The sequence below is a fragment of the Crocodylus porosus genome, unplaced genomic scaffold (genome assembly GCF_001723895.1).
Source record: "Crocodylus porosus isolate Cpor-Errol unplaced genomic scaffold, CroPor_comp1, whole genome shotgun sequence".
Taxonomy (NCBI): Eukaryota; Metazoa; Chordata; order Crocodylia; family Crocodylidae; genus Crocodylus; species Crocodylus porosus.
In genome coordinates this window covers 5,651,744-5,673,274 of record NW_017728915.1, presented here as the reverse complement: position 1 = coordinate 5,673,274, position 21,531 = coordinate 5,651,744, and the positions used below count along the sequence as shown (strand labels likewise).

Genomic DNA, 21,531 nt, shown 5'->3' with positions numbered 1-21,531 from the left:
GAGGGCTGTCAGTCATTGCGCTGGTATCTCTTCACTTGTCCACAGGGAGGCATGCATAGTTGCCAAGCCCATTGCACCCGTTCCCCCAAATTAAGCAGTTGGCTTAAAAAGTTATTTGACATTTTAAAAAGTTACTGGGGGGGAGGAGAGACGTATTCTTTATTTCCCTTTTTTTTTATTTCCCTTATTTCAGGTCTCTTTCCAAAGGTTTTTCCCAGAGCCAGAAAAGCTGGACATGTTCGAAAGAAAGAAAAAGCAAGAAAGCTGAGAGATTTGTGTGTTCACCTGATTCCAGGAGCAGGAGCTTAACAAAGAAAGCAAGAACAGTACGAGGTATCCGGGGTTTGCAAAGAACAGCAGAAATAGGTCAAGCCTGAGTGCAAGTCTCAGGACAGCTCGGGGTTCTGTTCCCACCCCTGGCCCAGATTTCTCATGGCATTTTGAGTGAGGTCAGATCTTCAAAAGGAATTTTTCCACCTTGGGTGTTGATATCATTTGAAATCCCAGTTACAAAGGGAACATCTGGGTGCTGGAAACCTGACAGTCACACAGACATGTATCTCATCAAAACTGAGTACGCTTCCAAATCTAGGCCCCAGAGTGAGCCCCCATACATTGAAATCTGGCCTGAAGCTCTTTTGACAAATAGGTTCTTATTTCTCTGGGCCTCAGTTCCTCAAATTGAAGCAAGGGGCAATGTTCTTTTTGTCTAATTAGTTTGGGAGCCCACCAGAGCTAGAAATGTCTTTCATGGAGTGTTTGTAGAACACCTGGGACTCAAGGGCTCTGATCTCTGTGGGGGTCTGTAGGCAACACTGTAACACAAATAATAATGATAATAAAAATAATAACACAGTAATGATAGCGTTAAGAACTGCAGGGATTCAGGACTGGGTGCTTCAGGTAGTCAAGGAGTTTAGAACTGCAAGTCGGGCAGTCAAAAGCCAAAGACAAGAAGATTCAACATGTTTACCCTACCAATGAGCACCACCATGAAGCATATACCCTCTCTCCCACCACATCCCAGAAATGAGAGAATGAAGCCACATTAGAGCAGCCCTGAGCACATGCCAAGAAACACCTGCGAGACAGAGAACCTAGACCATACACACAGCGCTGCCCTGAAGCAGCCCTCATGGGTGCATTTCCCAGAGTTGGTGTGTGTGGAGCAGGGGCAAGGAGGCTTTTGTGGTGCTGCTCCCAGACTTGGCCCACAAGCAGTGTGGACATGCTAAGAGTGCAGAAAAACTGGGGAACTGTTCAGAAGCTGGGATAACGCAGGCTGTATTGTGCACCAACCTGGCTGCAGAGAATAAAGCTGATCCCTTCCTGAGCTGGAAGGTGCTGGGACTATAGATAGGTCAGGCAAGGGGAGTGAGTGGGAATTGCAACAATAGGCTTCTTTGCCCCTTGGTGAAACCTTCCAGACACTTATTTTACTTCCAGCTCTTTGTGGCAGCCTTCTTTCTGGGAACTGCTTTAATCCACAAAGCTCACTGGTAAATCCCAGCCCTGCCACAGGGTAACAGCATCTGTAGCTAAACCCCTGGTGCTGCCAATCCCAGAGACAGCATAGAGGGCAGGGGCAGATCTAAGTTGGTGTCACTCCTGCTATAACCCACAGGAGCGAAAGAAATCCCATCTGAGCACACAGGTATGGTAGAAGGGGCATTTCCCTTCAGCACTGCTACCATCCCAACAGAACAAGGCAAACATTGTCCACAGCAAGTAAGGAGTCTTTGCTGAACTCAGCCTCCCAGCTTTGGCCAATGTGTCCATCCATGCCATCCCCTACCAAGGCCAGGAACAACTGTTCCATGGAATCTTGCATATGTAAATAGCAAAAAACTGGCCTGTGTGCGTTTGGATTACTGCTCACTGCTGGCAGGACCCCAGCTAGGCCAATGTGTCATACATCAATGGAAAGTTATGCAGTGGATGGCAGCTTTATCCCACTTTGCTGAAAACAAACGGGCTGTACAGTGTTTTTCTGAGTACTGTGTTTGTGAAGCAATGACACGACAACTGGGGAATTATGGGATCCAGGGGTTCACAATGGCCACAATCCTTGAGCCTCCAAATGAGCTTGACAGTGACAAAAATGGAGGCACCTGGAGCCACCATGGTGGAGCACCATGCATGGTAAAGTAACACCTTCCTACAAATGCATTTGAATCAGGACGTGCACAGGAGTCAGGGTCCTCTCCTGAGTGGCCTTTAGGTACATTCACTAGTGTGTGCACAAAGGAGCTGCACAGAGGGGGACTCTGCCCTTTGGGCCCAGCCAGAGCATATTTTGATTCCACATAAGCCTTGTATGGTGCTGACATGCTGGGAACCATGCCCAGCCTCAGAGGTCTCTGGGTTATTTGTCAAGGGTTCATTGGGGCAGAACATGCTTTTTTGGTGAAGTACTGGCTTGTAGGCTGTTAAGCTACGCTGAAGGTGAGCACAGGGAGTCCAGTGATGTATACTACTGTCTTGCAGGATTCCTGCCCCAGACACATGATTTCAGTCAGGACTACTGATGCTCTGCCCATGTCAAGGGAAGTTCCAGCCCCCACAAGATTTTCAAGGACAGGAGTGGGTGCAGGGGAGAAGGAAAAGAAGATGTAGAAATACAGCTGAATAACTGGCTTTCCCCTTGCCCTGCTTCCTGGGGAAGGGCAGCCTATCAGAATGGCTCACATCCCTCCCCTTAGAGGCCAACAACTCTTGTAGGATGAGATATTAAAAAAAAAGTAGAGAGGCCCCAGAGCAGGGCAGACCCAGCCTTTCCTATGAGCCATGGGTCAGTCTGCAAAGCACCGCAGCAGGACCCTGCTGCAGCCCCTACCTAGGGCTGGCAGAGGACAGGGAGTTGCCTACACAAGAACAGAGATGATGGGGATCTAGGCAGATGCAAGGGGTATAAGTGATGGGGGTAAAACTAACTGACAAGGAGACAGCTCAATGTGGGAGTAGGTGTGCCTGCAGCAGGGTAAAAGACATCTCCTCAGTAAGTGGGGAAACACTGGTGACGCTTAGTCATATACATACTGGGAGATGCATTTCTTGGGGGGGACAGGGCAGGGGGGATAGGACATTAAGTTAAAAGACAGAGCAAAAGCCACAACTCACTCTCTTCTAATAATCTTATGATTTTCCAGGACTGGACTTGAGGTTTGGCATCAGCCACAGCACAGCTGCAAATGAGGGTGCTCAGAGGTACTGCACCTCAGGCCCTGCAAACTATTCACAGTCACAGATATGTCTGCCTCCTTCTCCCCTCCACCACAGCAACCCCCCTTTGGACTGATCCACCCTCCTTACCTTAAAGGCTTGACACTAAGCCAGCTGAGCTAAGTTAGGGGGAGGGGATCTGCAGGCACAGACAGCAACTTGCAGCCACCTACAAAGGCAGACTGAGACTTGGGCACAACATCTGGTTTCAGCAAAGCTGACATCCCATGGGCACTCCTGGCATATAAGCCCTTTTGTCACCATGACCCCTTCTCTCTGGATATCTTAGGCATCCACCCAGTTCAGGCCCACAGAGTTATAGCCCAGTGTCCCGCAGGCTTGCTGTCCAGCTAGGGTCTCCCTCCAATCTGGGGCTCACTAATCCTTGTTTCTTTACCTTCAAGGCCATCACAGGGCTTTACTCCTTCCACTGCTTCTCTGAAGACTCTCCAAAGCAGCCCGTGGCCTCTCCATTTGTCCCCCATTCTGCCTGGACTGGCTATAGCAGCTGTTTCTAATGGCTGTTTCATCACAGCCAGGGGAGGTAATTAGGTCCTTCATTAACTCCTTCTAGGCTGCTAGTGTCTGCACAGGGAAGGGGTGGTACTGGTACCTACCCTGTCATATAGTCCCTCACAACCATGATCTGGTTGGGTGGCAGAAGGCTAGGTGGGTCAGCTTTTTGTGTAATAAGCACAAGGGCAAACCACTTCTTTTCCACATGCAGCTTGAAGTCTAAGAACTATCAAAATTAACTGTTTTCAGAACTGTGACAATACACAGCTAGAGACTTCCACTAAGATGACCCTAAGGCACAGTGACCACTAAAGCTGGGACAGCTAATGATGGAAGCAGGAATCTAAAAACACAGATCCTAGTCCCCATATTCTCTGGGGTTTATTGCCAGAGCTGGGATGGCCATAGCCAGAGACAGAGCGATGACTGTGAAAGTTGTTGTTGCATCCCTGATGCCTTTGAAAGCTCTGCAAAAGCATCTAGTTATGGAGGCAAACAGGCGCCAACTGCTTCTAAACGCAGGTCACGGGCTTCTAGGGGGACAGCAAGGGGTGGGGGGAATGTTTATTGAATAGACCCTGTCCCAGGGGGATCATGAGAAAGGGGGGGGATACCCCTACTGAGGCATGGAACGTGGTGGGGCAGTCCACCACAACACCAAGGGGAAAAGCCCTGAGAACAGGGCGAACTTACCCCCAACAGGTACAGTCGGGCTGGATGAGCTGCAGAGGGGCGGAGCGACCACGCGGTTCATCAGCCACTTTTCTCTGTGGCTGGGGCCAACGCGGCCCAGTGACACTATTAAAGAATGCTGCCCAGCTGGGATAAAAGCTGGTGGTGGGGAAATAGCTGGGGGGACATAGCCGGAAAGGAGCTGTGAGACCCCACTCCGGGATGATCAGAGGCCTCCCAACCGCTGCAGGGAGAGACGAAAGAGGAACCCAGGAGAGGAGTCCGGAATACATTTAAAGGGTTACAACACCCAGGACGGTGAGGAAGCCAGACTGGAGGAAGATGCGGTGGGACGGCAAAGTCGCTGGATGCAGGATGCATGAGTGGGGAGCAGGCTGAGGCCCCTTTCTGGAGTTTCTGTTATTTGTTTCTCTTTCATTTAATTTAAAGCCCTGGAGGCCAGGAAAAGGCCACAGGACATACACCAAGGGCTGAACAGACCAAGGCTGCTCAGGGACACTCGATGTTAATAGGCAGACCCATCACTGGGGTCGCCTCTCTGCCCAAGTAAAACCCGTGCAGTAGAGAGGAAAACTGTTGCTAACACTGAGGGCCAGAAAGAGCAAGAGGGATCAGGACATGATATCCAAGTGGAGTCGGACTGCCCATCATCTGGCTGTCCCAACAGGCTGGCACACAGCTGGAGTGTAGGGGAGGTGGAGCCCCAGGAGCACACGCTGGTGATGATGCTTGGCACATCCACCCCTGCAGAAGGGAATCCCACTACTGAACATAATATTCAAAATGTGGCAGGCAAGTATTAGGGTATCCTTTGTGGAGAACACAACCTAGCATCGCAGCAGCAGAATCAGCCTCCGTGGCAGACTCTGAGCTCCTGCTTCAGGGATGCATGAGAGAGGCTCCATGAAGCCACATGGGTACAGACCCACAGCACCCACACTAACCAGGCTGGTCTGCAGAGATGTTCCCACCTCTAGATCCCCAATTGTTGACTGGTTTTTGGATCTGGGTGTGCCAACTGTTAGTGATCCCTCCACATATGGTGAATTTAATAGGTTCAGGGACACCCTGCATAATCAAATCCAGTTCTGGCACCAGTGGCCTCAGGACTAGCACTTGGCTGGTGAGCAGAGTGGAGAGCCTCAGTCAGCTGGAGAGCCCTAGGCTGTTGGCTGCAATTGTGCGATGTTGAATCGTATCTTTTCAGATTCACTATGCGGCCACGCCTGAACCTAGTTTATCAAGTCACTGCATCATAATGCCATCTCTCTGTATGTCAATCCTTCCTTATGCCCTTGGGCAACAAGATATTTAGCAAAATTTGCAGATTCAAAGGACTCTGACAGGGCCACACTGTGAATGCTTCTGCTATGGCCTATGAACTTGCAACTTCTGGGCTGTCAAATGCATGCCTTTGTGCCTACATCACCCCAGGCTCCTGGCATGGTGTGGTGCTGAGTATTACAATGCCTAAGTCCTCTGGGGGATTTAACCCTTGATGCCTAAATTCCCACCAGCAAAGTTTCCTAGATTTCTGGTGCCGGATTTCCTAGACTTCTGCTGCCACTGACAAGCACTTTCCAGTTCTTAAATGTGCTGAACAGTACAGTGTTTACCTCATGCTTGAACCCCTAAAGGATTCAGACCAGATGTTCCCTGCCTACCTTGCCCAAGGGATCTGCATTTCAGTCTTCTTGACAGGCCTAAGACTAAGAGATGATGGTAAGGCCTCATTCTAAGAATTGGTCTAACTTGTGAAAACCTCATCAGGGATGCAGGGCACTACAGTTCAAATCTCTCCTTTAGGAGTAGGGAAGTCTAGTCCAGGCTCTTGCCACCCCACAGCTGCATCACTTCAGGAGGCAGCTGAATCCTCGGACAGCAAGTTTCCTTTCTTTGTGCTGTGGATGAATCAGTAGGATGCAGCTCCTGATTTCTTCAGTGACACAGGTTTTCACCCCCTACATCCATTGATTAAGCATAAATTCCATTCCTGAGCCTAGCGAAAATTCCTCGACACCCAGAACACCAGGGCTTCCCCTCTGCATCCTGACAAGGCTGGAGCAACCAGAAGAACTTCCATGGAGACACAAATGAGCTGTGTGTTTATCGCTGGTCTGCTATACTCCGAATATCTGCTGTCGGATTCTCCAAGCCACCACCATTGATGTGTCTAAATTCATCTCTCTGTGCGAGGCACTCCACTGCCCTCCATTTTGTAGTCACTCACAAGAGGAGAAAGTAAGCACAAAGAATCAGGCTCTTGGGAGGTATTGTGCGAGGGGCATCCCCATTATAAACCCTGTCTACTGCAGCCAGGCCACTCTCAGAGATCTTGTCTCCACCAGCACCTTTCTTCAGAGCTCCCGTACTCGTCCTCTCTCCAGGGGAAAAGCCTCCTGGTGGGAGGCAGAGGAGGGAAAGTGAGCACAGACAGGTTGCAGCAACTGCCGGTTTTCCACTGCTGTGCCTGCAGACAGGAGTCCCATAATGCCAGTGCATGCAGACACTGGGAGGCGGCTTGGGGAGGGAAGTAGGGCTGGATAAGGCCTGGCTCCAGTGCCAAAGGAAACCATCTCTGTGCCATTGAGACTGTGGCTCTTTCTGAAGGTGATTACCTAACACAGGCTGTCAACATTGGGGGAGGAGGGAGGGATGGGCTGGAGGGATCAAAGAGACCCTCTCTGTGAGAGACTGGGAGTTCCCTACTTTCCTCCGTTTCCTCTCTGTACCTGCTCTGGCTCAGTCTCTGGGGCACAAGAAGCCAAGTCCATCCTAGGAACTGCGGGCTCCTCCTCGCTCCACCAGCTGACTCTCTGCAAATAGTCTTGAATGAACAGCTCTTGGGCTTTAAAGCTGAGGTAACCAAAAACAGAAACTGCCCCTCCCCTGGTACATCCCATATTTCCTCAACTGTGTGGCACTTTAGGGAACAAATACCCTGTTATTGTGAATGAGGCATCACCTTTCGACATTGTGTCCAGCTTGCCCTGGGCTCCAGCACCCACTAGGGTGGGAGCTGCTACACTGCAACCTAGCGAGGCCAAAGTCTCCTGGACTGAGAGGGGATTATAGTCAATCCCTGGGCATTCATAGTGATCTCTCACTGAGTGCTGTCCTTCCCCATGCCTACACCATGTGGGACTTGTGCAGCTTTCTCCTCCTCAATCCCTGCCTTCCCTTCCCACAGTGTCAGAGTTGCTGCTGTCTGACATGGGTCCTGTGGGGCACTGTCACCACCTCACCCTTTCTGGGACTAGCTCACACAGGTCTAGCCCCCATCCTCTAGTCTGGGAATCTGTCCTTCTGTGTCCCTCTACTCCTTCCCCATTACCGCACCATCCAGCTCTTCAGCTGCCTCACCTAGCTGTGCCCCTTTCTCCCTTGTGTCTAAATCCCTTCTCTGAGCCTTGTTCTCATTGCCTCCCCACAAGATGGGCTGTGAGGTAATGTCTTCTCCTCCCCCATTCTGCTGTCTAGGAGGTCTAGGTCCCTCTAACCAGTCTTTCCAACCTATTCCTGAATCTGCCCAGCTGTTTTATCTGTCCATCTGTCTCTTCTCCTTTGTCTGTCTGTCTCTGGCTCCCTCCTGCCCTTCTTCCACTAGCCCAGCTCCTAACACTCCTCTCTTTTTTTCTGTCCTACCTGTCCCCTCAGGCCTGTCAGGCTTACTGTCAGACTGGTGTCCTGACCTGCTTTCTCAGTGCTTTCATGACTGCATTGATGACTGCCCGGGCACTCCATCTGCGGGGAGCAGAACTGGCATCTAGCAAGACCCAGGATGTCAGCAGCACAGCCAGCAGCCACAGCAGCCCTAAAGGAGGCTAGGTCTGAGCTTTGGAGGTGAATTCAGGCTCTGAGAGATCTGAGTCCTAACAGTACAGTGAGCTAGTGTGTCTCCAGACAAATATGACTCCACCTGGAGCTGCCATTGCTGCTTCCCCCCGTATGGTTCCAGATGGCCTGGATCCCAAGAGTTTGGGCAACAAGCTGAGACCATCTGCTGTGCAGAAGCCACCCAGTGGGAGGTAGGCCCCAGCTCTGCCAACACAGGAGCTGTGTGCCCCGGAAATGCCCATGAATCCCCACCACATGCACTCCTAATCTGCAGAAGCTGACAGCAAAGGAGTGTGCAGCTTTTGAGGACTGGTGTTTATGTTTTTCCGCAGACATGTTACTGCCTGAGGGAGACATTTATGAAGCTGAGAGGTGAGAGCTGGTTTCCTGCCAGTTTTTCAAGTCTTGGGAGGAGGTGATACCATAAGGAGGCCAGATCCCAGGGCATTTCAGCCCCATAACCCCTTCACCCCAGAGTAGAAGCGTCATACAGAGCAATCACACTGCAATGGCTGACCATCTGAATCCATTCAGAACCTCACAGATTTGGAAGCCAGTAGGGACCATTATGATTCTCTACTCTTACATGGCTCCAGCCAACACACACACTGGGAAGCCAGCCAGCCTAAAATGAAGCTTGAGCACCACCCTGCTGGAGAAGAGCAGTGTGATCTTCAGGTCACAAATTCAGGACAGCATGTTCAGCCAAAAGGAGAAGGAGCACTCAGACTGATCACTTAGGAGATGTGTCCTCCAAACCCAGCACCCCAATCTCCAACCTAGCATCCATTCCCACCACCGGTAGTTCACCAGTCTGAAACCAAACACTGGTTCTTTCCACCATCCCACAATCCTTTGCATCCACCAAAAGCAGTCATATTTGAGCTGGCATTCATCTAGCTAGCACACGTAGCAGTAATGAAGACACAGCTGCTTGGTTTTCAGCCACCAGAAAATATGCCCCAAGTTCCCAGAGAGCTGGTACAGGTAGTTCTTGAGTGCTGTGTCTTGGCTGACAAGTACACAAGGCCAGATTCAGGCCTCCTATAGGGACCAGGACAACCTTTCACCAGGACTGAATTAAGCCTGACATATTTGTCAGCTCCCAGGCACAGTGCCCCAGAGCTAATGCTATTCTGGGGTAGCCTGAATACATTCAAAACACTCCTATGGCCCAGCAAAAGGATCTGGCCAGTGCCCTATGGACAGCGTGTTTGTCACTGCAGCCCTCTCCTCAGCCCCACAGTGAAGCATCTGTGCTCTGAGAGCCCCAGCACAATGGCTTCACTGTGTGCAAAGGAAAGCTAACAATCCAAGAGGAAACACATACCACTGACACTGGCTGCCAGCACAACCAAGCAATCCAGCTTTTCAGCCCTGTCGGGATGGGATTTATGTTATATGGAGGAGAGGCTGCCCATTCAGGCCTAACTCCAGCAGGTCAAGGCTCAGACTGCTTCCTGTCAGGTGGGCCAAAGTGGACAGGCCCCAGTGTCTGCACTTCAGCTATGGTCCCCAACATAGCTGGAAACCACACCTCAGTGCCACTTCCTCAGACATGCTTGGGAGACCAGGTCCTGAGCATTGTCCCTAAAGAAGTATCTAAACCTGGCTGCTTACAAAACAAGTTGTTCTAACTGTCCCAACAATCCCAGTCCTCAGCCTGCTGTGCACATGGCCTCTGTTCTGCCCTGAGCTCTTCAAACAACCCCCAGTCCCAGCTGGTCAGAGCATGGGTACATCTTGCATTAAATCCCAAATGTATTCTCTCTGCTAAATCAGAGTTTGCCAGCCACACCAAAGGTAGGGGATGTCACAGAGCCAGGCCATGTCACAGCTTACCAAATCCAATCCAATATGGAGAAGCAAGGAGGTGAGCCTGTAGCCACCTAGTTGTCTCATGGAGGGGGAATAAATTAATGGCAGGGCTAATCTGCATATGCAAATGAGAAACCCTAATGCACTGTCACAGCCAGGCTAAGAAAGGTCTAGGAGGTTTCCAGGATTCCAAAAGAAAAACCAAGAAAAAATACTCTTCCTTTATGGGCTGCTCCTTCAGCATTTCTACTGCAAAATGGCACATAAAGGGACAGTGTCACAGGGCAGAAGATGCTGCCGCAAATGAATTGTGATGATGCCTAGGAGATGAAAGCACAGAAACATGAGAGTTTATTGGCAGCACCATCTCATCACAGGCTTCCTTTTGCCCAAAACCAAATCAACCCCACCAAGAAGGTCCCAGCGAATCCTTGCATATGAGGTACCTTAGAAAAGACACCCCAGAGGATGTCAGCACATCTGCCACACTGTGAAAACACCCCACCAGTAGCCTGGAGATTTCTGTAGTCTCTTGCTGGTAACACACCCTAAGCTGGGGTCCTGCTGAGTGCAGCTGAAGCTAGCTGTCTTAGCCAGTGCTCAACACCACCCTCTGCAGCATCTGACCTTCTTTCTCAGTTGTGGCCCTGATTGCTGGCTTTTCTATTTCCTGTGTCCCAATCTCCTGTAATCATACTGCACATCTGTCACAGTTTCCTCTAATGCCCACAGGCCTTTTCAGGAGATTCTCTGCCTTGGTTGTAGGCAAAGAGTAGAGGGAGGAGCTCTGTGGGGTGGTAGGAGACACACACACACACGCACGTGCCTTCTGCAGCCTAGAGCTGCCAATTCCTCTCCCCCCAAGCTGCACAGAGGATGAGCCTTCTGCTGTTCAGCCTAGCATGAAGGTAACTTACAGGTGCTCTGAAGTGTATGCAGGACTTGGGGGTGGGGAAAGAGTCAAAGCAGGCTGAGCCCCGCTTCTAAGCCACTGCTGGGAGAAGGTCGGTACCCCCTGATATGCCCCTACCTTGAGAGAGCCTAAGACAGGCTCAGCTTCTTTGCTTCTTAAGTTCTCAGTAGGGGCTGGGATGAGAAGCATGGGGGGGTCCTGGTGATCCTACACAGCTCAGCAGCAGAAGGCACTGCTCTTCCACCCTTTAATCCCTGCATTGGCAACACTTTGATGAACTGCCAAGCAACATGACCATCACCACTGCCCAGGCCCAGCCCCTTTCCACCTGAAGATGCCAAACACCTTACAAATAGTAACAAAATTACCTCTCAGGACTCCTGAGCTATAAGCAAACACCCAAGTACAGGACAGCCTACATAGACACTATTTTGCCTCATATGAAAAGCCTTGGGAAAACAAGTATTTGACTGGTTGGTCCAGCTGGCCCCGAGTTCTGGCCCATGATCTCTTCAGGCCTGTACCCAGACACATGGGCTTGTGGAGCAACAGTCCTACCTCGTGTGTTGGTGGCCATATCAGCCACTTTCTGGAATGCATCCAGGAAAGCAACAGCCGCCAGCACTGTAGTCCTAAGACAGAAACAGATGGAAATGTAAGTGAAGTGGAAGTGTGAGGGAGAGGGCCAACACCACTTCCCCTGACCAGTTACAGCAACATAGCAGAGTCTATTGCAGTGGGTCTGACCCAGCTACAGCTAGCCCAGCATTCCCTAGCCAGCAATGTTTCAGAGGAAGATTTGTAGATTAAACAAACAAATTAGCCCATGGAAGGAAATTCCTTCTCAATCCCTGCATAGTTTGCAAGAGTGAAGTTCTACTCCTCCTCTCCTGGGCCCAACGGAAGAAGCAGCAGGCAATTAAAGATGTCTTTGGAAGTGGAATTATAAATAGGAATGTGTCTAAACACCAGTTGCCAGATAGAGGCAGGGTCACAGAGTTTGGCAAATTAAGGGTTAAAACTATGGGGATTTACACATGAGAGGTGGGACTGTGGGGTCTCTAGAGGTACCCCAGCAAACGCACTGTATGGAGGGTTCTCAGGCAACCAGGCCCAGAGCATGGCTCAAAGAGAAGAGTGGAGTTCAGATGAGGAGTAACAGTTATTTTCTGACTTCACCATGGCCTCCTTAGGCAGTGGCCCTGGTTTGGAGACCTCTTGCAGGTGCAAGTCAAGACAGTTACTTCTTTGAAAGCAATGGTGTCACCCTAAGAGACTCACACTGTGCCCAGCCCTGCTTCGCATCAGCATAACTATCTGCCTAAAACACACACTGGCTGACCAGGAACAGGGGGGCCCAAGACAGCTCCTCAAAATACCCACCAGTTTGGAGGCTGTGCATCCTGCAAAAAAGACTGCAGATGACACCTTGCTTTGAGGGAAGCCTGCCTCAACTGGTGACAAGACAGCCCCACACCCTGCCAAGACTGGGGAGAGCCTTGCTAGCTCAGAGTCCTCTCGGACTGCTTCATTTTCACCCTACAGAGATTAAACCCCATGATTACCAGTAGACTGCCTTGGAGTCTTCATCAGCTTCAACGAACCCATTCTCCAGCCCTGCCCTCTACCCTCCCAACCCCATAGCAAAGCTCTTCCCAGCCACTGTTGCACAGCTCAGACTGAATGGCTGGGAGGCAACTGACCATAGACCCATTGGGTAGCAAAGATGTACAACACGCAGCCCTACTGGGCAGAAACAGGGGTGTAATGTCCTTTGCTAAAGTACATGTCCAAGATCTTGAACATGGTATGAGATGTGCTAGTGCTGGGCTTGGGCAGATGACTCCTGTTGGACAACTAGTGGTGACAAGGCAGGAGCAGGCAGAGGGGGCAGGCTGTAAGCCCTGGCTTTGGGACACTGTTCTTTGTCTTGACACCTGTGTGCAAAGACCTGTGCCTACACTATACGGCTGGGGTTTTACAGATACCAAAAGGCAGTTGGCTGGGCATCTTCAAGAGCATCCATGTTTATAGTAAGACTTGTCGTGGACTCTTCTATGCATGATTGAGAATTGGAAGGTGGCTTTCAAGCTGAGGCCAGCTGCAGTGGCACTGACCTGTGCCAGATTAGACTGTTACCTGGCAAGGACAAATTTCAGGGGTGTTTTAGATGGTGGTACACAGAATGCAGATTTGGACTTACAAGATGCTTAACACATTTATGGCCAGGTTTAACGTGATACTGGAGAAGTTCTGGCTCTCTCACCACCCAAGTTTGGACTTCCATGTGTCTGTAACAAAGATGTCCAGACTGTGACCCCTGTGCTAAATCCATTCCCTAGGGAACTGGATGGAATTCAGGCAGTGAGCTATTTTCTATTAGACATCAAAAGCAGAGTGATACCATGGCAAAAGGACCTCAGTTTAGTAAGCTAAGGCCTTCCCCATGGCACTTTTCCCCTGCAGCTCTCAAAGAGTTTTACAGAGGTGGGAGAGCAGTAATACTTTTAATTTCACAGATAAGGAAACTGAGGCATTGTGTAGTCTGTAACCTCATTTTCAGATGAGCTGAGCACCCATAGAACTGGTAGGACTTAAGTGAGCTTAGCCTTCTGAAAATCAGTCCTTCAGTAACTTACTCAAAGGCAAGGACTGAAGCCCAGGCTGTCTGAGTCCAGTATCCTTTCAGTGGGCCACAAGGCTTTCCATATGTACAGACTGGGTAAGCTGTATGAGTATGCCAGGGACTAGTGGGAACAAGCTAAGGCTGGACCCAGGACAGAAATACAGCAGAGCCTGAGAATGGTGGAACTAACAAAGCCACTGATTCAAACTAAACCCCTTCACTCAGTATGAAATGCAAGCACCCACTTCCCTGGAGTGCACACTCTTGGGCAGTGTACATGCTGTGCCTATCACTAGCATCAGGTCCTGGGAAGAGCAAAGCATATCCAGGAACCCATACAAGGTAGGCAGGGCTGACACCATCCTATTTATTAGCTAGTGAGGACACTCCTCCCCAGATTCACCACTGACTGACTGCCTCACCACAGCACGGTCTGTTTTGGAAAAGAAAGGGGTGGGAGAGCTAGACCTGGTCTGGAGACTCAGCCTTCCTCTCCCTGGGGATGGCTGCCCTCACTCCCTAGCAGGAAGGCAGAAGTTATGGAGTTGGCCTCACTTCATTCAACCAGCATGAATGAGCCATGCTCTGGAAACAGACACCAAGGGCAAAGCATGACTCTCATGTCACTGGCAGCAGAAAGACTACGCAATAGCCCAGCTGCTTAAGAAGACCACAAGGGAGCACAAAGAGGGGCACTGGCAGCACACGAGAAGCAACATGCCAATTGCCAAGGAGAGAGAGGCACAACAAGCATTTCTTTAACAGACTGGAGGGCTGAGAAACCAGGGGGAACCTGTGAGGTATTAACAGGGCAGCTGAGTGAGGAATGGCTCCAGCTGAAGGGCAATGAGCTAAATGGCCTCTTTGTGTGGGGGTTTGATAAGGAACAATGTGTTCCCAGAGGAGGAGGAGGAGTTTGTAGCATTGGTGAGGAGAGACTAGAGGAAAGTCCTGAAATCTGGACCTGAGGTCAGCAGGTGGCTTGAGAGCCTTTGGTAAAGGTAAACGGCTGGTGAGCCCTGAATAACAGGCGAGAAAAGGGCTCCAACTACTGGCCAATGAACCTGGCAGCAGGAGTCTAAGCTAAGAGGTACCTTCTGGGCAACAAAGAAAGGCACAGAGGGAGGAGGGAGGAAGCAGGTAGGGAGATGGTGCTCTAAGTGCCCTCAAAGCTTGGGGCTTGTTACAAGCTAAGACATGCCCCGGGGAAACTGAGGCAGCTCACAGAGCAGCTCTAAATTCTAGCACCAGTTCCTGCTGACAGCTCCAGCTTCCAGGGGGAGCTGGAGTGTGTGCAGCAGCACATGCTCTTGCCCTACCCCATCTCTCCTTAGCATATGCCCAGTATGAGGTCTTGCAAGGGATCCTGTCTAAGGCCACCAAGAGCAGCACTAGACAGTACCTGGACTCAGCACATGAAATTTTCCTCACCATACACCCCCAGAGTACCACAGAGTGGCAAACTCTCTCCCCTGGCATTCTGAGCCTGCCTGGCACTGACCTACCAGATGGCCTCAGTCAAATTACTTAATTTTGGCCAACAGAGTTTTATTGTGAGATTAACACCCCAGGTCTTTAGCACTTGTCACTGGCCTAACTACAAAGCAGACTTTTTAATAAAGCCATTCTGCATGGTCCCCCTGTGCACTTTACAGCAGGACAGCTAGGTTGGTCACAGCTGCATTCAGGGAGTGTTGTGTGGAAGCCTGAGCCACTCACCTCAGCTGGGAGTGTAGCTTGGTTGCCTTTGAGTTGAAATCTTCCCAGATCGGGTAGGAGCTCTGAAACAAGAGGGAACAAGGAACAAGATGAATCACTGGAAAAAGCTGTCACATGAGCAGACTCTTTGTACCAGTCACACCCCTTCATCCTCAGGTGCCTTACAGAATGAACCAACTTGGCCATGAATAGACACAAGCACACCAGTATGTGATCCCAGACCAGTACCTTCCATTAGTTCATTCAATCCTTGATGGAAGTGGGTCAGATCCCATTAGCTGGACATCCCCAGTGGTCTCTGTGAAGACCCAAATGGCATCGACAGGAGATTATTTTAGCCCACTAAAATGCACAACATCTCAGTACCGCTGTCAGGAAGGAAGCAGGAGGAGGGAGAGTTAAAGGAGAAGGAAGAAGGCTGAGGTGAAATGGAGGGAACTCTGCCATTCCTTTCTTGCCCACAACAGAGATCTGACATTGCAGACAATGATCAGACTCAGAGGACTCCTCCCAGGAGAGCTGCTGGAAGAGCCCTGCGGTCTCCTCAATAGTGGGGAGGAGCTGTGGGCTTCTCTCTCTTTTTAGACTGAGAGACAGGCTGCTTCCCTTCCCCCAACTCACTGATAAAGCCCAATCCCATGAGCTCTTCCTTCTCACACAACCCAACCATACTTTTGGTCCTGTCTCACCATGGATCCATACCACAGCTGTCCGTGTTGTTGCACTGGGGTGATGTTTGCCCAGGAATTTTATTCGACTAAGGGCTCCAGCTCCCACATCTTTAGGTACTGCATAGCTAATGCAAGTACCAGAGAGCCCCACACATCACCTAGCAGAACTAGATGCCAATATAACATCAAGGGTCTGCAGTGTAGGAGCTCATGAAATGGGGGCAGGAGAGACGGGGTGACTGGAACGATCCTTGATTTTCTATTCCGGGTAAGGGGCAAGCCCTCCATTTCCAAGTTTGGTCTGCTAGCTAGCAATTTAATCATCTCTCCTGCAAATGGCAGATTTACTTTGTGGCAGAATGCCGTCTCAGTCTCTCCCCAAACTCTGCTATCAGGCTTATTGCCTATCTGACAATTTGGTTACCGTGGTCACTGTAGAGGGCAGGCACCCCTGCCCCCATCTGCTTCAGGTAACCCTGAGTTGTAACCTGATCTGGCTACATTACAGAGGGAGTGGGGAATCTGCTCCCTTTGCCTAGGTGACTGGTCTCACACACCTGGGTCGGGGCTTAAACTCCCTACTGCTCTAAGCAATGATATCAGGACTGGGAGAAGGCTAGAGACCCTGCCAGTCTACCCAGCAACCAGTGATGCATTTCAAATTGGTTGGGTGGCAGTCAACAACTGCTGACCTTCATTGAATCAGGTAAATAAGGTCATAAGGTCTATATAAGTTAAAGATTGCCCAGGGCAAGGGGCAGCAGCCATGATGAAGACAAAGAGAGCAGCTCACCTCTTTGTCTCTCTCTCTTGAAACATATGGACACAGTAGGAACTGCCCACCTCTGGAGGAAGTGATACTTGTGAGTAAGCTACTTGAAATCTAACTAGATGCAGGCAGCCCTCAACTTACAATGTTTTGGGTTACAACGTTTTGCACTTACAACATTTATAAATTGACACCCTGTTTCAACTTTATGACAGCTGTTTCAAGTTTACAACACTTGATCGGATGTGATGCCACACCAGTGAACAAGATGGAAAAACCTGCAGCCAAGACTCCCGAAAAGGCTCCAACCAAGAACCTTTCAAAAAGTCCAACCAGGAGCCCTTCAAAAGGTCCAGCAAAGTCACCTCAAAGAAGTCCTTCCAAATCAATATGATTGCTATTTACAATATAAATACATTAATGTAACTATATTACTCATCTATAATTGATCGAGTACAAAATTCTGGGGTATTTTTCGTGAAAATAGAGTATCAGGCCTTGGTTCAGGAAACAACCCCCCATTTATTGTTTCTTATGAGAAAATTGGTTCTAAGCTACAACGTTTTGACTTAAGAGGCAGTTTTCAAGAACCAATTGTATTGTAAGACTGCCTGTATATAGCTTGCAGTAACACAGATGCATGATCCAAGGCTACCCAGACACACTGTTTGCTCTAAGGTATTTCTCTGATATTGCTCTATCCTGTACCCTATTCCAAACCTACTCCCTGTAAATCAACTAAGTTTTCCTCTGTACCTAGCATGGGAGACTTACTGGGAGAGGGTCTAGTTTATGCCTTGGGGTCCCCTTGGTCTGACTAAGGGAGACCACTATTTTTTTCAGACTAAGGGAAGCACCCCAAGTTCCTGCAGTGGGATGAGTACTCCCTTCAGGTCTATAAAGCCTGTGTACCTCACGAGGCACAGAGCCACTAACAGACTAAGTCTCATGAGTGGTGGCAGTGTTACACCCAGGCTGGCGGATGTGCTCCAGAATGGGGGTCGGCTATATGTGAGGCACCCCCAGGGAGGAGGCACTCGGAGCCTGGAAGGTGGTTGGGCGCGGTGAGGTCGGTGGTTTAACACAGGAGCACCCCCCTACTGATCCACCACATGTGGTGCTAGTGGTGGGATCTGACAGCTTGCTGTCTTGAAGGCATAATTTGGGGAAGGGAATAGAGTCACTGAAAACCCTTGAGCAAACAATCTCTAATTTGGCATTGGGTCAGCTGGACAGTTTAGCTAGCTAGGATGGCTGACACGTATGACCACATGTCCATGGCCAACCTGAGAGAGTCACTGAAAGTGAAGGAAGAACTGAATAAGTCCTTGTGTGATAGTGATCAGACCTCCAGATCACCTCTGTGCGCCCATCCAGAACCCACTCGGGGCAAGGGGCCATCCTGGGAGTGGGATTTCTGGAAATACCAGCTGCAGCTAGAAGCTGAGGAGCACAAGCTCAAGCACGAGCTAGAGCTGAAGAGGATGGAGCTGGAGATGGCAGAGAAGGAGGCCCAGTGTGAAGAGCCCCACCACCAGCATGAAGAGAGGGAGGCTCAGTGCAAGGTGGAGGCCGAAGAGGCAAGGCTCAAGCACAAGCATGCGCTTGAACTACTTCAAAAGCAGCATGAAACCAGAAGCTGGATTAATTCACCTCAGCCAGTGCCAGTGGCACCACCAAAATTGAAAACCCCGACCTTTCCCCAGTTCAAAGATAGGGATGATCCATCAATGTTTCTGGTCAATTTTGAAAACCAAGCATGTTGATGGAATTTCAAAGAAGAGAATTACATGAGGTGTATTGGTGGACAGGCATCATGTCTTCCATCCTGAACAGCCTACCATCCGAGTCGGTGAATGACTATAATGCCTTTAAAGAGGCAGTGTTTGAAAGGTATAGGTTGGGGCCAGATCATTTCTGGAAAAAGTTCCATAATAGTAACCCACTGCCAGGACAATCCTTAAATGAGCTTGCAGCTCAGTTGGAGGATTTATGCTTGAAATGGAAGAAAGGGACAAAAGCTTACACCGTGAAGGAGGTGGAGGTGGACGCACTCGTGGTCCTAGACCAATTCTATTTCAAGTGCCTCAGAGACATTAGACACCTGGTCAAAGACAGGAATCCCAAAACCGCCAGGGAGGTAGCTACCATTGCTGAGCAGATGTTGCTAAATCAAGAGGAACTGAACAGGTGACCTCCCCACTTTGGGAAGGAACAGAAAGGGTTCCACAAAGCGGGGAAGGGAGGGCCAGGCCCAAAATAGGAAAGGAGGCCGCCTCCCGCAGAGTGCAAGGCAGCCCTAGATTTGGACAAACAACTCAATACCAAAAAGAGGGGTTGTGGGGAGCCAGGCCACATCAGGCTCAACCGCCCAAAGATAAGCAACAAGCCCAAGCCAGTCAGCCATGCAACAGCTGTAAGCAATGGGGAGGGAGACCCGAACCACTCTGAGGGATGTACCTGTTGCTACAGGATTACAAATCCAGAGGAGGCGATGGCCACCCACCAGACTGAGATAATGGTAAACGGGAGAACCCCTTGTTGGGGAGCTGGACACAGGGGCCAGTGTGTCATTCATCAACACCAACCTTGTTTTGCCCGTGGATACAGTCCTGGGTAGGACACTTACCATTCAAGGGGTGGGGCCCCAGTCATTTGAGGTACTGGTAACCCATCTCCCCATCGAGTTGAGAGGCTGCGGGATGTGCATAAAACTGGGAGTGCTGGAAGAGACTCCTGTCCACATATTGATAGGGTGGGATATTATGGAGCTCAAATACCTGCAAAGGGCAGGGGACCACTTCATAGAGCCCTACCGTGTTAATGTAGTGACTCGTCAACAGAGCAGAAAGGCTAAGGTGGAAGGAGTGGAAACCTCCCAGGGCCCAGTCACCCAATTGGCTGCAGAGGCAGAGGAGGAGAAGGGAGAGACTCCCCCTGACTGCAACCATCTGCCAGCCACTGAAGAAACTGGCAACCTCAAGGTTGGGTTAAGTGACAGCCCCAGGGAGGAGCCCGGTCAGTCAGTGGTGGAGGAAACCAAGACTCTTAGGGAAGAGTTAGAGGACACCCCCATGGGTGAGAGTGTACTCCTTACAGGAGCACCAGAACTCCCTGCTGACTGCTTAGCCAGACAAGAGGAGCTCAAGCAGGAGGCTCTAGAGGACCCCAGCTTGGAGGGACTCTGGCAGCTGGAAGGTGGCCGGGCACAGTGAGGGGGGTGCTCCTGTGCTGAGCCACTCACAACTGGCCCGCCATGTAAGCAAAGAGCAGGAACAAGGATTTACCAAAAAGGATTTACCAAAAAGGAATTCTACCATAGAGCTTCCTGACATTGCTAAACCAAAGCCCAGCCCCTCCAGCCAGCCAGAGCCCTTGTGGAGCCTTTCCTAGAACAGATGGACTCAAGACAGGCTTTGTGCTAGAAAATACTTCCAGCTGAAGTACTGTTAGTGGGGAACAAACTGGCTGATTATTGCTCTGCTCTGGCACTAATAGCGGTAGTAATCATGTCAAAGCTTGCCCTTGTCAACAATTACCTGAATTCTGGTACCTCTCCTGGTCAACAGAGAAAGACTTTGGAGAGCCCAGTCCAGTTCCCAATAGAAAAGAGTCCATCTTACAAAAGCCGCACCATAACTCCACCTATTGTTAGTGGCCAGGAGGGAATGGGACAAGGGGACCAAACTTTCACTGCCTTGGGGAAGGTCCTCTATCTCCATGATGAGTGGTGTGCCCACCAGGCTGCAAAGACAGTGCTCTAAGCATTTTTTTGTGGGGTGCCATAGTGTGGCTGGTCCTCTCTGGAAATGACTGGGCCAGGATGGCATGGATCAGTGGCCAGCGAATGGAAACCACAAGCCACTTTGGCTAATCTACTAAGGAGGGTGCCAACATTAGAACTGGGTGTATTTAGGTCAGATCAGTGATGTAAGGGGAGGGATTTTTGGTGGCAAAGGTCAGGGGTCAGGGAGTGGGACTTTTGATTCCAAGATGGTGGCAGGGGGTGGGGTATCCATCAAGGGCAGGGCTACCCTTGAGACCCTCAACAGCTCACCAAAACTTATTAAGTGGCCTTCCAGCCAAAATAATTGCCCACCCCTGCTCAGTCAGTTCTTCTCTTTTAGCAACCAGGAGCAATGGACAAGCATGGTCACGCATGCATAAATCAGCCTATGCACCTGGTATCAAATGGATAGATCCTGCGGCCTGCCCTGATGTCTCGCTGGACTCCTTATGGGCTGATGGATCTGATAGTAGTGAGAAAGAGAAATTAAGGGAGGAACAGACGTGGCCTCAGGCAACAGAGGGATGCTCTTGAGACAGACTGGGAGGTTAGTGCAACCCATGGAAGAAGAGAGTGAGCTTTCTTCCAGGCCCCAGGCACAAGACACGAGTCAGAACTATAAAACTCATATGCCCAATCACATAGCAAGAGATCAGTATCCTCTGAGTCCAAACCACACAGTGTCCATTGAGTCCAATGGCTACCATCATAGTTTCATAGTTGGTAGGGTCGGAAGGGACCTGAGCAGATCATCAAGTCTGATCCCCTGCCATGGGCAGGAAAGAGTACTGGGGTCAAACGTCACAGCAGGAAAAAACAGGAGAGGTTGCTCTTTGCAGAGATCTATTGTTACTATTTTAGCTGGGCACTGGGGGAAGAGGGGAGCAGAAAAAGGCAAAAAAGGGCAAGGAAGAATCATAGAGGCAGAGAATGAGGGCAGGAAGAGAGCCCAGGCCTTCC

General features: G+C 50.2%; 1 protein-coding gene across 6 annotated transcripts in view; it reads right to left on the bottom strand.

The window, feature by feature from the left end:
* Positions 1-21,531, bottom strand: part of MTSS1L (MTSS1L, I-BAR domain containing) — a 103,474-nt gene that overhangs the window by 54,588 nt on the left and 27,355 nt on the right. For all 6 annotated transcript variants that reach the window (XM_019535582.1, XM_019535585.1, XM_019535584.1 and 3 more), the window contains exons 2-3: positions 15,345-15,406; positions 11,558-11,631 (exon numbers count right to left, since the gene is read on the bottom strand). In XM_019535582.1, coding sequence (XP_019391127.1) covers positions 11,558-11,631; positions 15,345-15,406 — 136 coding nt within the window. The remainder of the gene's footprint in view (positions 1-11,557; positions 11,632-15,344; positions 15,407-21,531) is intronic.